We start from the raw sequence: 19,425 nt of genomic DNA on the forward strand, positions 1-19,425 counted from the left end.
CCAAAATACTTCTATGATGGCTTGAAGTCTATTTATGGGCCAAGGCAATATGGTGCTGATGGAATTATATTGTTTGGTGATAGGAATGGACCAATCATATTGATTGGTGATAGGAACAGGATACTAAAAGAGGTGGACTGTATATTTCCATGGTGTTCTAAACAGATCATCAACAAACATTGCCCATTTACCTCAAGGTGAGGTCAATTCATTCCAAGCTGATGTTCAGACTGAAGAAGAGGTTTTGATTGTCATTTGGATCTTTTAATGTGTCAAAGCACCAAGTGGAGGTGGGGTCCAATGTTCATAAAAAACTGATAGAAATTTTCCAAGTTATATGCCATGTGGAGGTTATGTACCAGGAATTCAAGGATGTCTCCACTAACCTTCTCTACAAAGGTAAAGGGAATAGATTTTCCTCTCACAAGCATAGGGGTGTTTTTTACTTAGTCATTGCAGTCAAGATTCTTGCCAGAATACTTCTCAATAGGCTGATCTTCACCTGGAAGATAGTCACCTCTCTGAGAATCAGTGTGGCTTGAGAGAGGGTCAAGGAGCAATTCATATGATGATTGCTGCCCGGCAACTCCAGAAGAAATGCCATGAACAGATCAGAGGTCTCTATACAATATCTGTAGATCTGACTGAGGCCTTTGATACTGTCAGTTGTGAGGGTCTATGGAAAAATATGCTAAAGTTTGGTTGTCTGGAGAAGTTCATCAGTATTGTACATGTTTGTCATCATGGATAGTGAATGATAACCTTGAGATTTTCCGATTAGCAATGGAGTGAAACAAAGATGTATCCTTGCTCCCATGCTTTTTAGTATTATGTTTTCAGTCATTATCAAATGTCTTCATTGAGGATGAATATGGCATCAAGGTAAATTCTTTAACTTGAAAAGGCTACAAGTCAAGACCAAAATGGAGGGATTGTTGGTGTATGTTCTTCAGTTTGCAAATGACTGTGCCCCCAAGTCAACCTCTGAAACTGAGATGCAACAGAGTATGGGTTGATTCTCTGCTGCTTGTGCTCATTTTGGACTAACAATTAACACCACAAAAACACAGATCTCCATAAAACAGCACCATACCACCTATATTTGGAACCATTGATTATGAGAAATGAAGAATTTTTGGATACTATCGATAAATTCACTTACCCTGGCAGTGTCCTTTCCAGGGACTGACTCACACATTGCCAGAGCTATTTAGGAGTCTCTGAAAAGAAATGTGGTAGAGAAGATGTATGAGAATGATTACCAAATCAAAGGTCAATAGAGCCATTGTGCTAACGTCATTGCTATATGCCTCTGAAAACTGGACAGTCTACTAGTGGTATGCCAGGAGACTGAATTGATTCCATTTAAATTGTCTTGGGAAGATTCTCAAGATCACCTGGCAGGAGAAGATACCAGACACAGAGGTCCATTCTTAAGCTAAAAGGTTAAGCATTCAAATATTATTACAAAGATCACAACTTAGTTAGGCTAATCATGTTGTTCAAATGCCAAAAGGCTTGCCAAAAAGACTATTTTATGGAGAACTCACTCAGGGCAAGCGCTCACAAGGGGTCTGAAGAAGTGACATAAGGACACTCTAATAGTCTTTCTTAAGAACTTTGGAATTGATTGTGCAATATGGAAGACTACAGAATAGGAATATCCAGCATGGCATGCCCTCATCAGTGTGGCTGCTACCCTCTTTGAGCAAGGCAGAATTGAAGCAGTTCCAAGGAAATGTGAGATATGTAAGTTTAGAGTAACCATACCAGGTGTTCACATGACTATATTCACATGCAGATTGCCCTGTACACATGTTTATATCTTGTTTGCACCTCATTATTTACATGTTGACTCCTTCATTAGAATGTGAGCTTCTTGAGGGCAGGGGCTGTTTTCTTTTAAAATTACTTTGCATCCCCAGCGCTTAGTGTCTGACCCATACCAAGGATTTAATAAAAGCATGTTCATTCAACCAAGCTGAAATCATCTTTGGGAACAAGTTGGCATTTCCACATCAATGTATCTCTACCAGCTTAAGAACTTGTACATTGGAGGTGGTTGATCTCCCACTGGAACATTTGTCCAGCGACATATAAACAGGGCATATTGCCAGATGGGTAGTGGCCAGCTATAATGAGTTATACCTAGGAACTCAATTGCTGTTTTTCCTCCTCTCTGTCACAAAGAGAATTTTAAAGACATTTTCAGTATATTTGTTGTAAGTTTTTAGATTATACATATAAGATCCAATTACTTTCTCTCCCCACTTCTCCCCCACCCTAACCCCACCAAATTTTATTTTACTGCTGCTATTAGAGAATTTCCAGTAGCAAGAGTTCACCATTTACTTAAACAGAAATCTCATATCTTTCTTGAGTCAGAGGTGGAAATTGAATTAATGTTAATAAGGCTGACAGACAGTTTACATGAGTTCTTGAGTGCTAACTCTTGTCTGGCTAATATTAATTCAATGTTCCTTTAAAAGCTAGAATTAAAAAAAAAAGACACCATTTTTCCACCATCAAGATGTCAGTTCTATCACTGGGCACCGCTGAGGAAACCTGAGCAGTGATGGAGAAGACAGGAATGGGCTCCACCTTCACTGAAAGCTCTCTCCGAAATTGGCCCTTGTAGCTAAGGAAATAACTGGCAAACCTGTCTCCTCTCTTATCGGCAGAAGAGAGATCAATTCCCAGAGGCAGGTGGAGTGACATAGATATTGCTGGTGTCGTTGTTTCTTTCAGTTACTAGATCACTTGTCGCTGCTGGCGGCCTGGGGCTGGAGCCCTGCAGAGGCCGAGGGAGGGTCTGGCTCCCTCAGTCATTCTCCCAGGGGTCTGAGGGTTGTTCTGCTGGATCATGGAGCACCTGTGGATGAAAGGCTTGGAGGCAAATTTTGTGGAGTGAAGCAACTTTCTCACCCAAAGCAGCCCATCCTCTGTCATCTCCCTAGCTCTCTTCCATCTGATATCCATGACTACTTCAACATGACAAGATGAACAGAACAGCTCTGTGAGCGCTAATGGAAAGGAAAGATGTCTCTTAAAGGAGCATCATGGGAGTCTAAAGGACACTGAGAAACAACTGGAGGAGAGGGCTTTTGGAGGCCCCTCCTCTCGCTGGAGGTTGATCTGAGTGACCTCTGGATCCAGGATTGCTACCAGGATTGCTACCCTGACTGGCCTGGAATCCTGCTCACCCTATCCAGTGGGCACCATGCTGCAGCAGATCCTGAGGGAAATGTATATTGACCCGGAGCTCCTGGCAGAGCTGAATGATGAGCAGAAACACATCCTTTTCTACAAGATGAGGGAGGAGCAGCTGCGGCGTTGGCATGAGAGGGAGGCAAGGGCGGCCAGGGAGGAGGCTGAAGGGGGTATGCTGCGGAATTTCAGGCGAGGTAATGGGCCCTTGTAATCAAGGAGAACTCCAGGGATGGGTGGTAGAGAGAAGAGAGGGATTTGGGAACATAGAAAAGACCTAAAAATATCCAAAGTAACATTAGCAGATAAGGAAACTGAGGCCAAAGGATGAAGTGACTTGTCCAAAGTCTCATAGTTAGTAAATGAAGAACCCGATTTGAACCCAGCTCCTATTTCTCCAATTCCGTATTATGGGGCATCTACATGATATTCACTAGGGAGAGCTGGGAACAAATTCCTCTTGTTGGGACAGTGTTATGGCTAGGATATCATCTCCCTTGCCTGGGCTTTGTTCCCCTCTAGACTAGGAAGAAGAAATATAAACTGAGAAGCATAGTAGCACTCCTGTTTCAAATCTGCCTGGCTTCCTATGCCCTTTTCTAATTTATAGTTTTGTTTTGAGAGTCTTAAGGTGGTCCTCTACTTAGTATAGAAACTTCCTCTCCAACTAATCTATCTATTGCATCAGGGTGGCTGAGGTCACACTCTTGTCCTAGGTAAGTCACTTAGGAGAACCTGCAGTTCCCTGAGAGTAGATTGAAGCAATTCCCAAGGTTTAGAACTTTTAAGGGACCTCAGATGGCCTTGAGTTCAGTCACTGTATTTAACATATAAGAACTGAAAGTAAAATAGTCTCAGGGTCTCAGGATAAAATCTGACTGTGTCCAGAGCAGAAAGGCTCAACCCTACACAAGAAAGGGTTTGGGAATCAGTGCAGTTTCCATTATTTGGGGTTGGTCATTTATCTGAACCCCTCTTGTTTCTGGACTGAACTGCGTTCTTACCACCCTGTTACCCTTCCTTTAAAAGTTCTTTCCTATTGTAACTTAAATCACTTGTCTCTTTCTGTTTCTGGTACACACAGAGAACAGTTATTCACTTATCATTCCTCAGATACTATCTCTGGGATCTCTTACTTTCAATGTCTGTGAACAAAACTGGGTGACTACGGCAATATTAGAATCTTAGCACTTGTTTATGAAGGACAATGTGTTGTGCTGGAAGGTAGAGACAGTAGACCTATTGTATTATTCCTGGCTTTGTGACTAACTAGGCAAATGAACTTGGGTCTTATTTCCCTTTATGGGCAGCTAGGTGATGCAATGGATATCGAGTCTGGTGTCAGGAAGACCTAAATTCAAATCCAACTTCAGATACTAAATAATTGTGATACCCTGGGCACGTCACTTAACCCTGATTGCCTCAGTTTCCTCATCTGTAAAACGAGCTGGAGAAGGAAATGGCAAACAAACTTGTCTTTGCCAAGAAAACTCCAAATGGCATTAAGACTCAAACAACTGAACAACAACTCATTTCTCTTCTCTGCATAATGACTACATTGTGTTTAAGAGAGAATTGGAGATATGACCAGAATGAATAAAAGTTCCACATGAAAGTTTTTTGGTAGCCAAAATCCAGTTATATAAGAGTAGCCCTGGGATCTGCTGTGGCAAAATTGGATGGCTTAATTCAGGTCTTATATGAGATTTCTTTGATAGTTTCAGGGGGAGATAACATGATATATTGACCAGAGCTGTGGATTTAGAATCCGGAGACAGGTGCATGATACCTATGAGAACTTGGGCAAAATATTTCTGTGGGCTTGATTGCCTCAGTTGTAAAATGGGACACCCATAGCCTCCTTTACAAGGATTCCATGAAGATTAGAATTTAAAACAAGATAGTCCATTCCCTTATTTTGTTCCCAATATCAATAAACACTTGACAACTGAGTTAAATTCAACCAACACTTACTAAGTCTCTTGTTGAGCCTAGCCAAAAAAATGATCTTGTTCCCTGAGGTCAAGGAATTTGCAGATTAATTATAGAGATAATTCTGTGTTCAAAGAAGATCAGTACAGATTATGGACAGATCAGGGATTTGGAGAGGACAGAGATCAAAAGAGGGAGAAAACATTTTTGGTGAGAGATATGAATGAAGGCTTCATAGAGGATGTGGTACCTGAGAGGGACTTAAAGGAAGGAAAGGATTTCTTTGGGTAGAAGAAGGCTAGCATAGAGAATATTCCTGACAGATGATATGAGTAGGGATACAAGGGTGGAAAAGGAATGGAAAGAAAATTGTAGAAAGTATACATCCATTATCCTTAGGATCAGTTAGAAAATCCTGTTTGGCATTCAAAGTCCTGCATAACCTGACCCTCTTGTACCTGTCCAATCTTCTCATTACATGTAGTTCCCATTCTGTGGTCCAGTGACATTGTCAATCTCCCGACTTCTTACATTTTCATACGCTGTTTTCTATCGCTCCTAGCTTCACTGGCTCCCTTCAAGTCTCAGTTAAAGTCCCATATTCTACAAGGAGCCTTACCTGATCCCTTACTTCTTTCCTTCTATTAGCTCTAATTTATCCTGTACATAGTGTTTTTGTGTTGTCTCTCCAATTAGACTGTGAGGTCCTTGGGAGCAGCAACTGTTGTTTAGCCTTTCTTTGAATTCTTAGTGCTTAGCATAGTGTCTGATATATAACAGGTGCTGAACAAATGCTCTGACTGATTGATTAATTAGTCTTAACATGAAAATGAATGGGATCTGAAACACAGGAAGTTGGGTTGCTGCAAGGTTAGGGAATACGTTTGAACTTTGTTAGGTAATGGGGAACCAGTGAAAGATTTGAGCAGCGGACTACATTAGAGCTGTAAATTAGGAGAATTACTCTGATAGTAGTACGTAGAAGAGATGATAGGAGAGAAGAGGTTGTAGGCTAAGAGATCATTTAGATGGCTATTACTAATGTAGAGGCGAGAAATTGTTTGTTCAAGAAAAGTTAGCCTGTACAATAATAACACTATCTAAAGTTAACTTGTTCTATAATAACATGCATAATATTATATGTAATATAAATATTACATATATATTACATATACACACACTCACAGGCACATATATATGTGTGTATATATGTATATATATTTTTATACATATGTATGACAGGAAGCACTGAGTACCATAGGAATATTATAATTAATAATATAATAATATATAATATAACATAACATTATAAAACATTATATCTTTGAGTATATATATATATATATATAATATTACAGAAGCAGTAAATTCCATAGGAAAATATTATAAATAAATGGGAAAATTGTTCCTGGGAAGTCAAATTTGAAATTTAAAAAATAACTTGATCAACCACCCACCCACCCACCCAATTTTTATCTGGCACTACCCAGGTACCCTTCTAAGAGCAGAGGATGTAAAGACAAAATAGAAAGGCTTCCTACCCTCAAGAGCACACATCTTAGCAGTACAAACAACATGTGGCACAATTAATCAGCACAAAATATATAAAAAGCAAATACAATAATTTTGGCAGGGGAAATGATGGTGGCTCTTGTAGCTGGATGATGCTGGGGAGGATCATCAGGAAAGGTCCCATTTGGAATTGATTTGACCTGAGTTTTGATCTGAAGGAATCTTAGGAGGCAGAGATGAGAAGGGAGTTTATTTTAGGGGAAGGGAGCAATCTATGCCTAGCCAAATAGTCAACTTAAAATAGGTCTTCATAGGAATCTGGGTCTAGGAGAAACCCCTCACTACCTCATGATTGAAATAATATCTTCTGGATGGACTCCCTGGATCCACTTCTCTCCCCAGTGAATCCTCTATCAAATTAATCTCCCTTAAAGTGCTACTGACCTTTTGGAAGCCAGAGTTCTCACTGAGGATTGATTGATTGTGAAACATAGGGGAAAAGGGTGACTGGGAACGGGGGTCAGAGCTTAACTTTCCAGAGGTTACTTCAGCACTTATTAGCTGGGGTGGCTAAGAGTAGGGAGAATGAATAGAAGACGCAGAGATCTGGACAAGTGGCAATTAATTACTATGCTAAACCATTGAAGCATCACCCTGCTATTCTAAGGTTGTGCCCAGAAATGAACTATGGTAACACTTCCTTTCATACGAAAACTGTAGCAAAATACTGTGGATTCAGAATTGGGCACTACAAAAATGAAATCATTGATACTTATAAACCTTATAAGGTTTTATCACTGATGGCTATTTGGAAAAGGGAGGAAATGTGAAATAGTGAATAGAAGCTAACCTTGAAGCCAGGAAGACCTGGGTTCAAGTCTTTACTCTGACAAATACACTGGGGAAGTCATTGAATAATATCTCATTTCTCTAAACAATTTTATTAAGATTATGGGTATTCACTTGCATTTGGAGAGGGGATTTCCTTCATCCGGGAAGTTGTTCATCTGGTTCCATATCTACCCCATGAGAATTATCTGGCCCTGGACAAAGTGATAGTTAACTATTGGATTTTTTCACTTCAGGTTCCATAGAGTGTGGCACAGATAGATATAATCATTTTTTAAAATGTAATAAAAGTATAGATATAAGATTAATCCATACATTTAAGAGTAAGATTTTTCATAAATGCCATCTACCAAATACCCCAAATCTCCAAGCTATGTGGATTCCTTATCCTGATATAGTATTATATGGTGAATTGTGAATCAATGTATTTGATTCAAATCTCAGCTGTTCTCTGGGTGACCTTGTCCCACTCTAGGCCTCAGTTAGTCATCTGTATATTGAGATGCTTGGAGTAGGCAGCTTCCAAGGTCCTTTCCATCTCTGAATCTACGCGCCTAGGAAAGTGTGTTTGGAACAACTTCATTAACCGATGAGACTTCAGGAATAATCGATTTTTGTTGTTGTTGTTCAGTCATTTCAATTGTGTCCAACTCTTTGTGACCCCTTTGGACTTTTCTTGAAAAGATACAGGAGTGGTTTGCTACAGAGGAGAAAACAGAGGTAAACAGCATTAAATAACTTACCTAAAGTCACACAGCTAGTAGGTGATGGAGATCGGATTTGAACTTAGATCTTTCTGACTCCAAGTCTGGTGCTCTATCCACTGTGCTCCTGAGCTTTCCCAAAGTTACATGATTTGTAAACCTTAACTATTGGCACTATTGGTACCTATTAGCCACCATTATTTTTGGAAGTATTGTTATTCCCAAGAGAGAGGCAGTGTGAAACTGTGCATAAAAATCTTTGCCATCTTATTTTGATTTCTTTTATTAGGACTCTCTTTTTCTTTTCTTTTTTTCCCCCTTTTCTTTCATTGGTGTAAGTAGCTGCCAAAGGGGAACTTACTTTATGAATTCAGACCAGTATCTTTTTTGCAACTTAAATTCTTAGAACATTATTCAGAGCACTGAAGGGTTAAGTGACTTACCCAGGATTCCTCAGTCAACATGTATCATAGGCAATGGTTCTTCCTGACTTCAAGAAAACTCCAAGAAACACTTGTTCCACATAGCTTGGGGATTGTGAGTATTTGATATGGTGACATTTATGAAAAATCTTATTCTTAAACTTGTATGGATTAATCTTATATCCAGGTGATTGGAGGAAACTTCTGTCTCTAAAAATAATTTAGTTTCGGTAAAGTTTATTCATTGAATTCTTAAAAGTATTTTAAGATCTATATGTATGGTGGAGGGATTTGTTTTCTGTTGGTTAATAAAACATAGTGAGCTTCTGATATTCAATCCTAGTCACCATTGTTTTACATGTTATTTAGTAAGTACTACATTTTTGTAACCTGAAGTGATATGTTGTTTCAATTCTTTCTTTTTCTTTCTCACGCTTTTCTTTGTTTTTCTTTTTACTTTCTCTCTTTCTTTCTCTCCCTCCCTCTCACCCTTCCTTCCTTCTTCTTTCCTTTCATAATTTTCTTGCATAATCTTGAACATGAACTGACTCCAGAATCAGATAGTTCAAATTCCACTCTGATAACAAATTGCCACACTACTTTTGTCACCTTAGACAAGTGACTCAATTTCTCTATGCCTCAGTACATTCTTCTATAAAATAGAGTCCAACTAGGCAACCCTGGAGGACACTTTTAGTTCCAGATCTCTGATCCTATGCAGTCACCTATAATTTGTGGTGGCAATACCTGGTCATGAATTGCCACTATCAATCACTGTTTATAGCAACTACTGTTTCTATAAATAAATCTGCCATTTGCTTAGCACCTTGTTGTTGGCATTTTGTTGGTCAAATTAGTATGGAGTTCGTCAATGCCTAGAGTTGATTCCATACTTGGATTCACCTTTTCATAGTTTCCATCTAGAAACAAAATTCTTTTGGCCACACTAAATAAATTTAATGTACCTATTGTCAACCATTAATGTTGCTCAGCAAAGTGATATTAACTTGCCCCAGAAGCATTTCTGTTAGTTTCTGAACTGTTTATCATATGTTCTATGAATTTATATTAACTTCTTTTCCCTTTTTTTGATAAGAAAATATTCATCTTTACATATTTTTTAGAATAGGTCCTGTGTATTGTTGATTTTGCATAGATTTTGATTATATCTTTTCCAAATCTGTTATGGTCCATTTAACAGCTCAAAATGTTTATGTTAAGGTTGGTGTTATGTTGTTATTTCTTTTAGGATACCAGGAAATTTCAACACAGAGTAAAATTGTTTTCTTAATTGATTTATGCTTGGTGTTTTGCTTGGAGCAGATCAAGGTATTTTAAAGAAGCATCTTTGTTAAGTGACTTATTTTTACCTTGAAGCATGAAGCTTCAGTTTCTATCTTTCCTTTCTGTAGAGTAAGAATTTTATATTTATCAAGTCCAAATTACTTTTGATATTACAGGAAAATTCCCTGAGATGAGAAAAAAGCTAATGAGATTTTTTTGGGGGGGCAGTGGAATTGGATCAAATCAAATAATATGTCATCCAAATATACATAATGATTAAGATGTTGTGATATGACTTCCCCTTTTACTTGAAAGTCATGCTCTTTACCACTTTATGGCAAAACCATAAACTAATTAAATCATCTTTCTAGAGGGTACCATCATTTAATATGAGTAAAAACTGGGTGCTATTATGTTGATGACATCTTTTAAACAGAACAGTTTTCCTTGTGAATGTCAAATATTTTAGCATTCTCATTATAATTAGGCCTATTTTATATATTTCTAAAATTGAGAAAAAAACATGAATGTGAAACTAAAAGTTTTTATAATAATGAAGGAAGTATAAATGTTATTGCACTTTTGGATGTTCATCAGTTATTGAGTTGTGCTTTGGACCACTGACAACCCTTGGAACCTCCATTTTGCTCTTCAGGAATATACTGTTTTATGTGTTTATAGGTCTTTGTTTAATACAAATTACCAATGGTTTGTATAGAATAAATGAGCATGTATTTGAAAGAGTTATAGGAATAATGATCTTTTGGTAGAAGATATATGATATCTTTTGTTAAGAAAGGTAAGTTTAGGTTTGTGTCTGGGAGGAAGTTTTACTGTTAATTAACATAGTGTTTCTGACGCAGTAATTATGGATTTTATCTGGGTCTTTCCAATTTTTAGACATGAAAGCTTCTGTCATTTCTCTTAATGTTAACTATTCTGTTTTTCATTATATTAACCTAAATTTAAAGCTCTGAAGCTAATTTTTCATGCTGTACTCACATTAGTAGTCTGGGTCCCCAGAGCAAAGTTACTGTTACTCTTTTCAGTATTTTAGGAGTCCCTATAGTGCTGGGCTATGTGTATACTTGTCAAAGTGTCTGAAACCTACTCTCCTCCAGTGTGCTGCTGCTTCTTCTTTTTTTTTAAGGTTTTTGCAAGGCAATGGGGTTAAGTGGCTTGCCCAAGGCCACATGGCTAGGTAATTATTAAGTGTCTGAGACTGGATTTGAACCCAGGTACTCCAACTCCAGGGCCAGTGCTCTATCCACTGTGCCACCTAGCCACCCTAAGTGTCCTTTGAAGTAGTTGTTCACTCATTTCAATCGTTTCTGACTTTTCTTGACTTCATTTGGGATTTTCTTGGATACTGAAGTGGTTTGCTATTTACTTCTCCAACTTAATTTATAGATGAGGAAGACAGGGTTAAGTGACTTGCTCAAGGTCACTCAACTAGTAACTTTCTGAGGTAGAATTTAAATGGTCTTCCTGCAACCAGACCTGGTAGTCTCATCACTATACCACTTAGCTGCTTTAATAATAATCCTCAACATTTTAATAGAGCTAGCTATGTAACAGGTACTGTCTTAAAAGTTTTACAATTCGTATCTCAATCGATTCTCCCAACAACCTTGAGAAGTAGGTGTAAGTATTTCATTTTATCATTGAGAAAATGGAGGTAAGCAGAAATTAAATGACTTGCTAAGGGTCACACAGCTAGTAAGTATCTGAGGTCAGTTTGAATTTAGGTCTTCTTGATTCCAGGTCCAGTTCTCTACCCACTGCATAACCTACCTTCAAGAAAGAAGTATTTACTAAGGTACTATAGTAAGGAAATTTGACACAAAAGATCTCTCCAAAAGTCTATGAAATTCTCTCCTATCACCTCTCAGCAATACTTTTGCTTGATTTATTCACTGCAGATAATATCACTTGACAAGGGTCAAGGTGGGCAGAATGATTGCTTCTCTTAACCACAACACAAATATTATGCAACTGTTTTGCATTTGATTCAACTGGTATCTTTGTTGGGTTGAGCTTGTTGAAATTAGAGAGATGACCAGAAATCCCATTTCCTAATTTTTCTTTTTACTGAATTCTTTGCTTCTCTAACTTTTGTGGTAAGAGAAGCTTTTCATTGATATTGAATTGCTTATCTTCTTCTATGTATTGCTTTGAGTTCTTGTTTCACTTTAATCCAGGGGTTCATGAACTTGATTTTTAATTTTTTGATAACAATTTCACTATAATTAGTTTCTGTTTTAATCTCAAGTGTTTTACTTTATGCATTTAAAACATTATCCTGTGCAGGAATCCATAAAGTTCTCCAGTCTTCTGAAGGATTCAACATCACAAAGAAGTTTAAAAATTCTTGCCTTAATCTTTTGATTATTGCTTTTAATTGTTGATTAAGGTAATCTCAAATTTTTAATATAGTTTTCCTTTCTAGATTCTTTTCTGTATTTTCTTTTGTATTTAATTGTGTGATATGGAAGTCACACTTTTAATTTGCTAGCTATTGATCTCATCTCCCAGTGTTTTTCCATTCATCTGTAATACTTTTTTTCAAATTAGATCTATTATGCAAGTGTTTGATGCTTGTCCTTGAGAGAATTCCTTAGGAGATTATAGCTCTGATTATAAGCATGAAACAACAAATGCATTATCAAAGAGCTGTACAGGGTTTCCTAAAAGTTGGTGCCACTTTAAGTATTAATGGTTTAAAGTAGTACCAAGATTATTGTATAACCGGAAAAGTAGGAAGAGATCAAGGTATTTTAAAGGTGAGAAAACAAGAGCAAGGGATAAGACATGGGCAGCTCTTAATTTCCTTTGGTTCTGTGATAAATCATGAAACAATAATGACAAGTTATGAAGGAGAAGGACCTCCTATGGAGGATTTTTGGGAAGATGTGGACAAATGGCACCTATGATGAGGGGAATGGATATTCTGTGACCTGCGTTTTTGAAGGACTATCTAGGTTGTTGAGATCATGGCTCATTCATCATTCTTAGTACACTATTTTTGTTATTACCATTATTGCTCCTGGTTCTTCTACTTAAGATCCAGGAGACCCAGGGCAAGTAACAACAACAGCAACAACAGCGATGATGATGATGATGATGGGTGGCAGAAATACAGTTTTACAAAGTACTGAACATACATTATCTCATTTGCATCTTATGATTATTCCGGGAAGCAAGTACTGCAGATTTTATCACCTTTATGTCATAGTCATGGAAACTGATATTTGTGAAGCAATATAACATCCTCATGGGCACATAGGTATTATGATGGGAGGTAGAATGCAAAGTCAGATCTCTCCTGACTCTCCTGACTCTCCTGACTCCAGATTCAAGTTGATTGCTCTTTCCATAATAATATGCTGCTTTTTTAACCTGAACCTTAATTTTTTTCAGCCCTTCAAAGGGCTATTATGAGGAACAAATTGGCATATATTGGAACTTAATATTGATTATTATATTGATTTCTTGCTAAAATGCATATAGTAATGAATATAAAGTGCATTGAAAACTGAAAAGAAGTTATCATTAGTGTCTAAAAAAAACAATCTTGTGGGGTAGGTTTATTTATTTATTTTTACAAATGCATTGTATGAATGTCTTTTGCTTTTAAATCATGATAACTTCACTCTCTCTCAGTGATTAAATCTTCCACCATAACAAAGACAACCAATTAAGCAAAAAATCAATGACACAGTGATTGTATCTGATAATATCTGCAATATTTTCTTAGCCATCTCCTCATTCTCTTTAGTGAAGGAGGAGGGATATCCTGAGAGTATTGTTCTTATTACTCAGAGTTCAACTGTGTTTTAGGGGTCTTTTCATTTTCTTTTTGATAATCATTGTGTACCTTGTCCCGTTGGTTATGATCATTTCATTTACCATCAGTTCATTCAATTTATCAATGTTTCTCTGAATTTCTCTTTTACTATTTCTCTAATTTTTATTGGTATATTTTGTTTTTATGTTTTGTATTTTATATATTTGAGTTCTTGTTTCACTTTAATCCAGGGGGTCATGAACTTGATTTTTAATTTTTGATAACAATTTCACTATAATTAGTTTCTGTTTTAATCTCAAGTGTTTCACTTTATGCATTTAAAGCATTATCCTGTGCAGGAATCCATAAAGTTCTCCAGTCTTCTGAAGGGGTCAACATCACAAAGAGGTTTAAAAATTTTTATATATATATATATATATATATATATATAAATATATTTTATATTTTATGTTTATATTTTCCAAATATGTATATCTTAGTCCCTTATTATTTTTATTGCATAGTAATATTCCATTGTATTCATTTATCATAGGTTTATTCCTTTTTTTCTTTTCAGACAGACATCTACTTTGTTTTCAGTTCTTTGCTGCTACAAAAAGTTTAGCTATGGATATTTTGGTATGCATTGGATCTTTCTTTCTGTCATTGCCTTCCTTAGGGGTGAGGAAGTTTATGACAAGTATGTACAGTAACTGGGTCAAAGGGTATGTCTATTTTAGTCACTTTTCTTTTATAATTGAATATATTTATAACATAATTTAATTTTAATGAATATAATATAATTTCTAAATCAAAACCCCAAATGCCTGAATCATGCTACAGTTTCACCACTAGTGCAGCAATGTGCTTGTAGGCATTCTATGACCTGTCAAGTATACTGTTTTCTTCTCTTGTTTTCCAATTTGTAATAGGAGGTGAGAAAGATTTGATTTTAACAGATGCATGTTCCTGTGCTGATTTGTAAGATCATCTAAAATAATCCTTTACAAGCTAGGGGAAAAAGTGTGAAAGGGGTTGTATGTTTGTATATTGGGACAAAATTTGGTCTTCCTGTTTATTCTCTCACATTAGTCACACAATCTGATTTGTCACTGATAGGTAAAAATAGAAAAGTCTTTTGAACTCCACCTTTCTTATAGTGTGAGAGTATCAATCAGATAACCCAGGTGACAGTTGCTCTAAGGGGAAGATAGATACCTAAAATGTTAACTGCAAAAATATTTATATGACAATTTGTCACACTGTTGACATCTGCATTTCCATATATAAATTATACATTAAACTTATTCAGCTTTCTCAGTACAAGAGATTATTTTCTGGGCAATTAATTTTCTGATTTATAAAAGAATAAGAAAAAAGGAAAAGCATAGCAGGAATTAAAAGATTATGTGGCTGAACTGGGTTCAGATAGGACAACTTTCTTAAGTTTTGCCATTTTGGAAACTCCAGGCTAGTTCTAGAATTTCAGAGTAAAAGGCCCATAACAAGAGGACGATTTTGAATTGTTTTGCTCTTTTGTTAGGGCAATTGATAAGATTCACAATATAATGTCACTGTCCTTACATACTTTCCAATTTATTTTATCTATACTTTGGAACTTCTATGTTTTCCTACTAGAGCCACTGAATTCATTTTAGTAACAGACTTAATTAGGATTTCTAGCACCTTGGGGCAATTTCACAGGGAGATGGAAGTGGAAGTGAAGGGGCAAAGGGATGTTGAAGGTATGAATACTCTGATGAATGGTTAAAGTGTTCTGGTGACAGAGATCATGGGAGTTTAGAAAGTTGAAGAACTGGGGGACCAGAACAGTTGGGAATGGGAAGGGGCTGAGTGGAGAAGATTGTGAGTTAAGGTCCTGAATAGAACACAGGGAGCCAGGAAGTCTCTAAGTAATGGTCACATGGATAACAAAGGGGTGGAATAAACTTAAAAGGAGGAGAGATGGTTTTTGAGAGGTGGTAGCAGAGGGAAGACCTGAAGGTGGCAATGGAAGGGGAGAGAGTAAGTATTTTAATATATAGGGCTTCCTATGTAGGCAGGCACCATGCTATTATTTCATCTGATCCTCATAGTAACCCTATGAGATAAGTACTGTTATTATCCTAATTTTAAAGTTGAGGAAACTGAGGAAAACAGGATGAATAGCTTACCTAGTATTAATCTGAAAGTGGGGAGTAAGAAATATGCTAACTAGGGGGTGGCTAGGTGGCAGTGGATAGAGCACCGGCCTTGGAGTCAGGAGTACCTGGGTTCAAATCCGACCTCATACACTTTATAATTACATAACCATGTGGCCTTGGGCAAGCCACTTAACCCCATTCATTGCCTTGAAAAATCTAAAAAAAAAATAAATATGCTAACTCCGTGTATCAGGGAGAGTAAGAAAAGAGCAATTAATTATGAAGGTAACAAAAAAATGTAGTTTAAGGTATATATTTGAGAGTCCTCTCTCTCCTCTCCCCAGAGATCATAAACTCCTAAAGGACTACTAGACTTAGATTTCTCCATCCTAGCATAATTCCTTGGAAAATGTATTACATAATAACAGAATTTGAAGGGATCTTAGGGGCTTTCTAGCCCAAGACATATACAATAGAAATGGAGTCACTTAAACTTCATTTAAAACCATTTCCCCAAACAGCCCATTCTACTTTTGTCAGAAACTTCAGCCATTGTTGCTAGTTCTGCTTTCTTTAACTTAGTAAAACCAGTAACACCCCTGTTTTTGCATGTTTTGTTTTTATTATTTAGTTATTTTTCAGTTGTTTCTAATTCTTCATGAATTCGTTTACTGGAATGATTTCTGTCTCCAGTTCATTTTACAGATGAGGAAACTAAGGCAAACAGTTAAGTGACTTGACCAGAGTCACACAGCTAATAAGTGTCTAAGGCCAGATTTAAATTTAGGTGTTCCTGACTCCAGAGCTCTTTATATTGGGCCACCTAGATACCCGTGACAATGTTTTTTAACATGGCAGTCCTTCAAATAGTCCTTCAGATTGATGCCAGTACTTCTAAATATGCTATAGTTTGTCAATGCTTTTTTATCCTCCCTAAAAAGAACCATTTAGTATTGAGTACAATACTCTAGACATGATCTGACCAGGAAAAATTTCACCTCCCTCTTCACCATGTTTTTCAGAGGATCCTGAGATTATTTTACCTTTTAAAAAAACCTCTAATGCCCTTCTGTTGACTGGTATTGCATAACTTCCATTCAGATTTTTTCCCCCATAGGATCTACTTTCCTGATGAGTAGTTCTGTGTGGTCCAGAGACTTCTGCAGGTTTCAGAGACATTTTCAGGGAGTATGTGAAGTCAAAACTATTTTCATAATCATACTAAGATGTTTTAATTTGAAAAAAAGGTAAATAATGGTTTCTATGACCCACATATATCAAAACTCTTGTGGGGTGCGAAGAGAGTAAATCAGTCCTGAAACCAAAAAATTCTAAAAAATTCTAAAACTTTTTATTGATAATGACCTCCCAATAATTTGGCAAATGCATATTTAGGAACTGGTAGCTGTTTAACTGAAGACTCTAAGCTCTGGTAATGGGTATTACTATATACAAAAGGGAGGATTCAATCATCTGTCCCCATTCATTCTTCTCTTCCCTGTCCATTATATGAATGTTTATTTTAATTAAGACTCTTTCCTCACTTATCTTTGAACAGGAAGCGAGTAGGTGGTTGTATCTTGATGATACAGGAATATCCCATTTTATCTCATTTTTTCAAAGAAAGACCTAAGGGGAAGTAAGAAAGCCTGGAGTTGCAAAGGTTCCTTAGTTTATAGATTGAAGTGGAAAGTGTGCTTAGGTTTTAGCGTCACAATATCTATGGTTTACCTCATTTTTAAACTTATAGGCAAAGCAAGGGGGCTCACAGTGGGCAGAAGGAGCATAGCCTTCTTTTGGACCCAATCTGAGCAAGACTTGGTTTTTCATTGCTCCAGGTCCTTTTTGTGTTTTCTAGAAATACTACAATTTGTTCTATTTGGGATATAGATTTTATTTACTTCCTACAAGAGTCCTTTCCTGAATCTTTTGCCTCCCCAATTTATAGTATTCTCTGTTTCTTGAAATTTGTGTATTTTATTTATTTTTCTTCTGTGAACCCGTTTTATCTTAGAATGTAAACCACCTGAGGGTAGGGGCAGTTTCCTATCCCTAGCAAAGGGATGACTTTTTCCAAAGCCTTGAGCATTAAAAAAAAAAAAAAAACAAATTGCAATTGTTAGAGATTTTCAGTGAGGATTCCCTCTTCCAATACTAGAACTTTCTCTGAAAGAATATTTGAGTATTGTTTGGACAACCAGGAGGAGAAATGACCTACTCCCTTCACACAATTCTTTGATTCTACTAGACTTCTGTTCAGTCATTTTCAGTCATGTCCAACTCTCTGTGGTTGTATATGGGATTTTCTTGGCAATGATACTAGATTGATTTGCTATTTCTTCTCCCAGCTTATTTTACAGATGAGGAAACTGAGGCAAACAACATAAATAACATTCCCAGGGTCTCCTAGAAAATATGTTTGAGGTCAAATTTGAACTCACAATGATGTATCTTTTCTGATTCCAGGCCATCACTCTAGCCATGCCATTTACTACATTATACTGCCTTGAAAAGAATAGACACAATTGAAATAAGTGAATTGAATCAACAAATGCTAGAGCAAGGGTTCTTAACTTTTTTTGTTGTGGACATCCTTCCATCCTCCCTTACTCCTCCCCATTCTTGATAGTCTGGTAAAACTTCCTGAACTCTTCTCCAAATAATGTTTTTAAGTCCATTAGGTAAAATAAAAAGGAATACAAAGGAAATCAATTCTCTTGAAATAAAGGTATGGAAATATTTTAAAAAATGAGTTTATGAACCCCTGTGTTAGAACAATTATGTTCCAGACCATTTCCTTTTGTAATTTTAGGTTTATGGCTTGACTGTATTTTCTCTTCTCCAAAAGAAATTTACCAATTTAAATTAATTAGTACAACCTAGACTCTGGTCCTTTTATACATTGCTACTGAATGGACTGTCCTCGGTCTTTAAAATGAAAATTGTAAAAATAATAACAAAAGGGTTAACATTTCTGTCATTGGTTATTTGTCAGAAATTGTGAAAAGGGAGAGGAAGGGAGAGAGGGGGCCAAAAGATCTTTGTTTTTGACCAATCCTCAGATTCAGATTTAGTGTCCTCTCACATTTTCTCTCTCTCTAAGGAAAACAAGGGGAACTAATTAGTACTGAGTTTGGTAGCACAAACATTGGAGAAAAAAGTCATTAATTCTAATTGTATTAAGATGCATTTTATTTAAATGAGAAAATGCTGCGATTTAGCAAGAACTTAGGATAGTAATGGGGAAAAGGTTCCTTCTTTATCATTTGACAGGTTTCTGGTCACCTTTTTTTTTAGTACCACTTTGTTATCCACTGACAGATAGGAAAGGAACCACTTTCCCCCATATTTAGACCCCTTGTTTCTCATCTCTCCTCATCCCCATAATTGTGGAGCACTTGCTCATAGAACTTCCAAATATATTTTTAATTTGCATTTGTGAAAAAAATTATGGAATGCTAAGTGAAACTAATGCTTCATTAAGAAGGATGTTCCCCAAACTCCTTGGCTGAATCTGTGAGTAATTTCCCTCACCGTCTTCCAGGCTTGTAGTATGAGCTGGGGAGGGGAGGTGGGGGAGCTCA

The 19,425-nt window shown here is 36.7% G+C and overlaps 1 protein-coding gene across 1 annotated transcript in view; it reads left to right on the top strand.

Annotated features, from left to right (window-relative positions):
- The first annotated feature begins 3,220 nt into the window (after positions 1-3,220).
- Positions 3,221-19,425, top strand: part of SH2D4B (SH2 domain containing 4B) — a 213,153-nt gene continuing 196,948 nt past the window's right edge. The window contains exon 1 of the mRNA XM_074231863.1: positions 3,221-3,380. Within this exon, the coding sequence (XP_074087964.1) occupies positions 3,221-3,380 (160 nt within the window). The remainder of the gene's footprint in view (positions 3,381-19,425) is intronic.

The sequence above is a fragment of the Macrotis lagotis genome, chromosome 4 (genome assembly GCF_037893015.1).
Source record: "Macrotis lagotis isolate mMagLag1 chromosome 4, bilby.v1.9.chrom.fasta, whole genome shotgun sequence".
Lineage (NCBI taxonomy): Eukaryota > Metazoa > Chordata > Mammalia > Peramelemorphia > Peramelidae > Macrotis > Macrotis lagotis.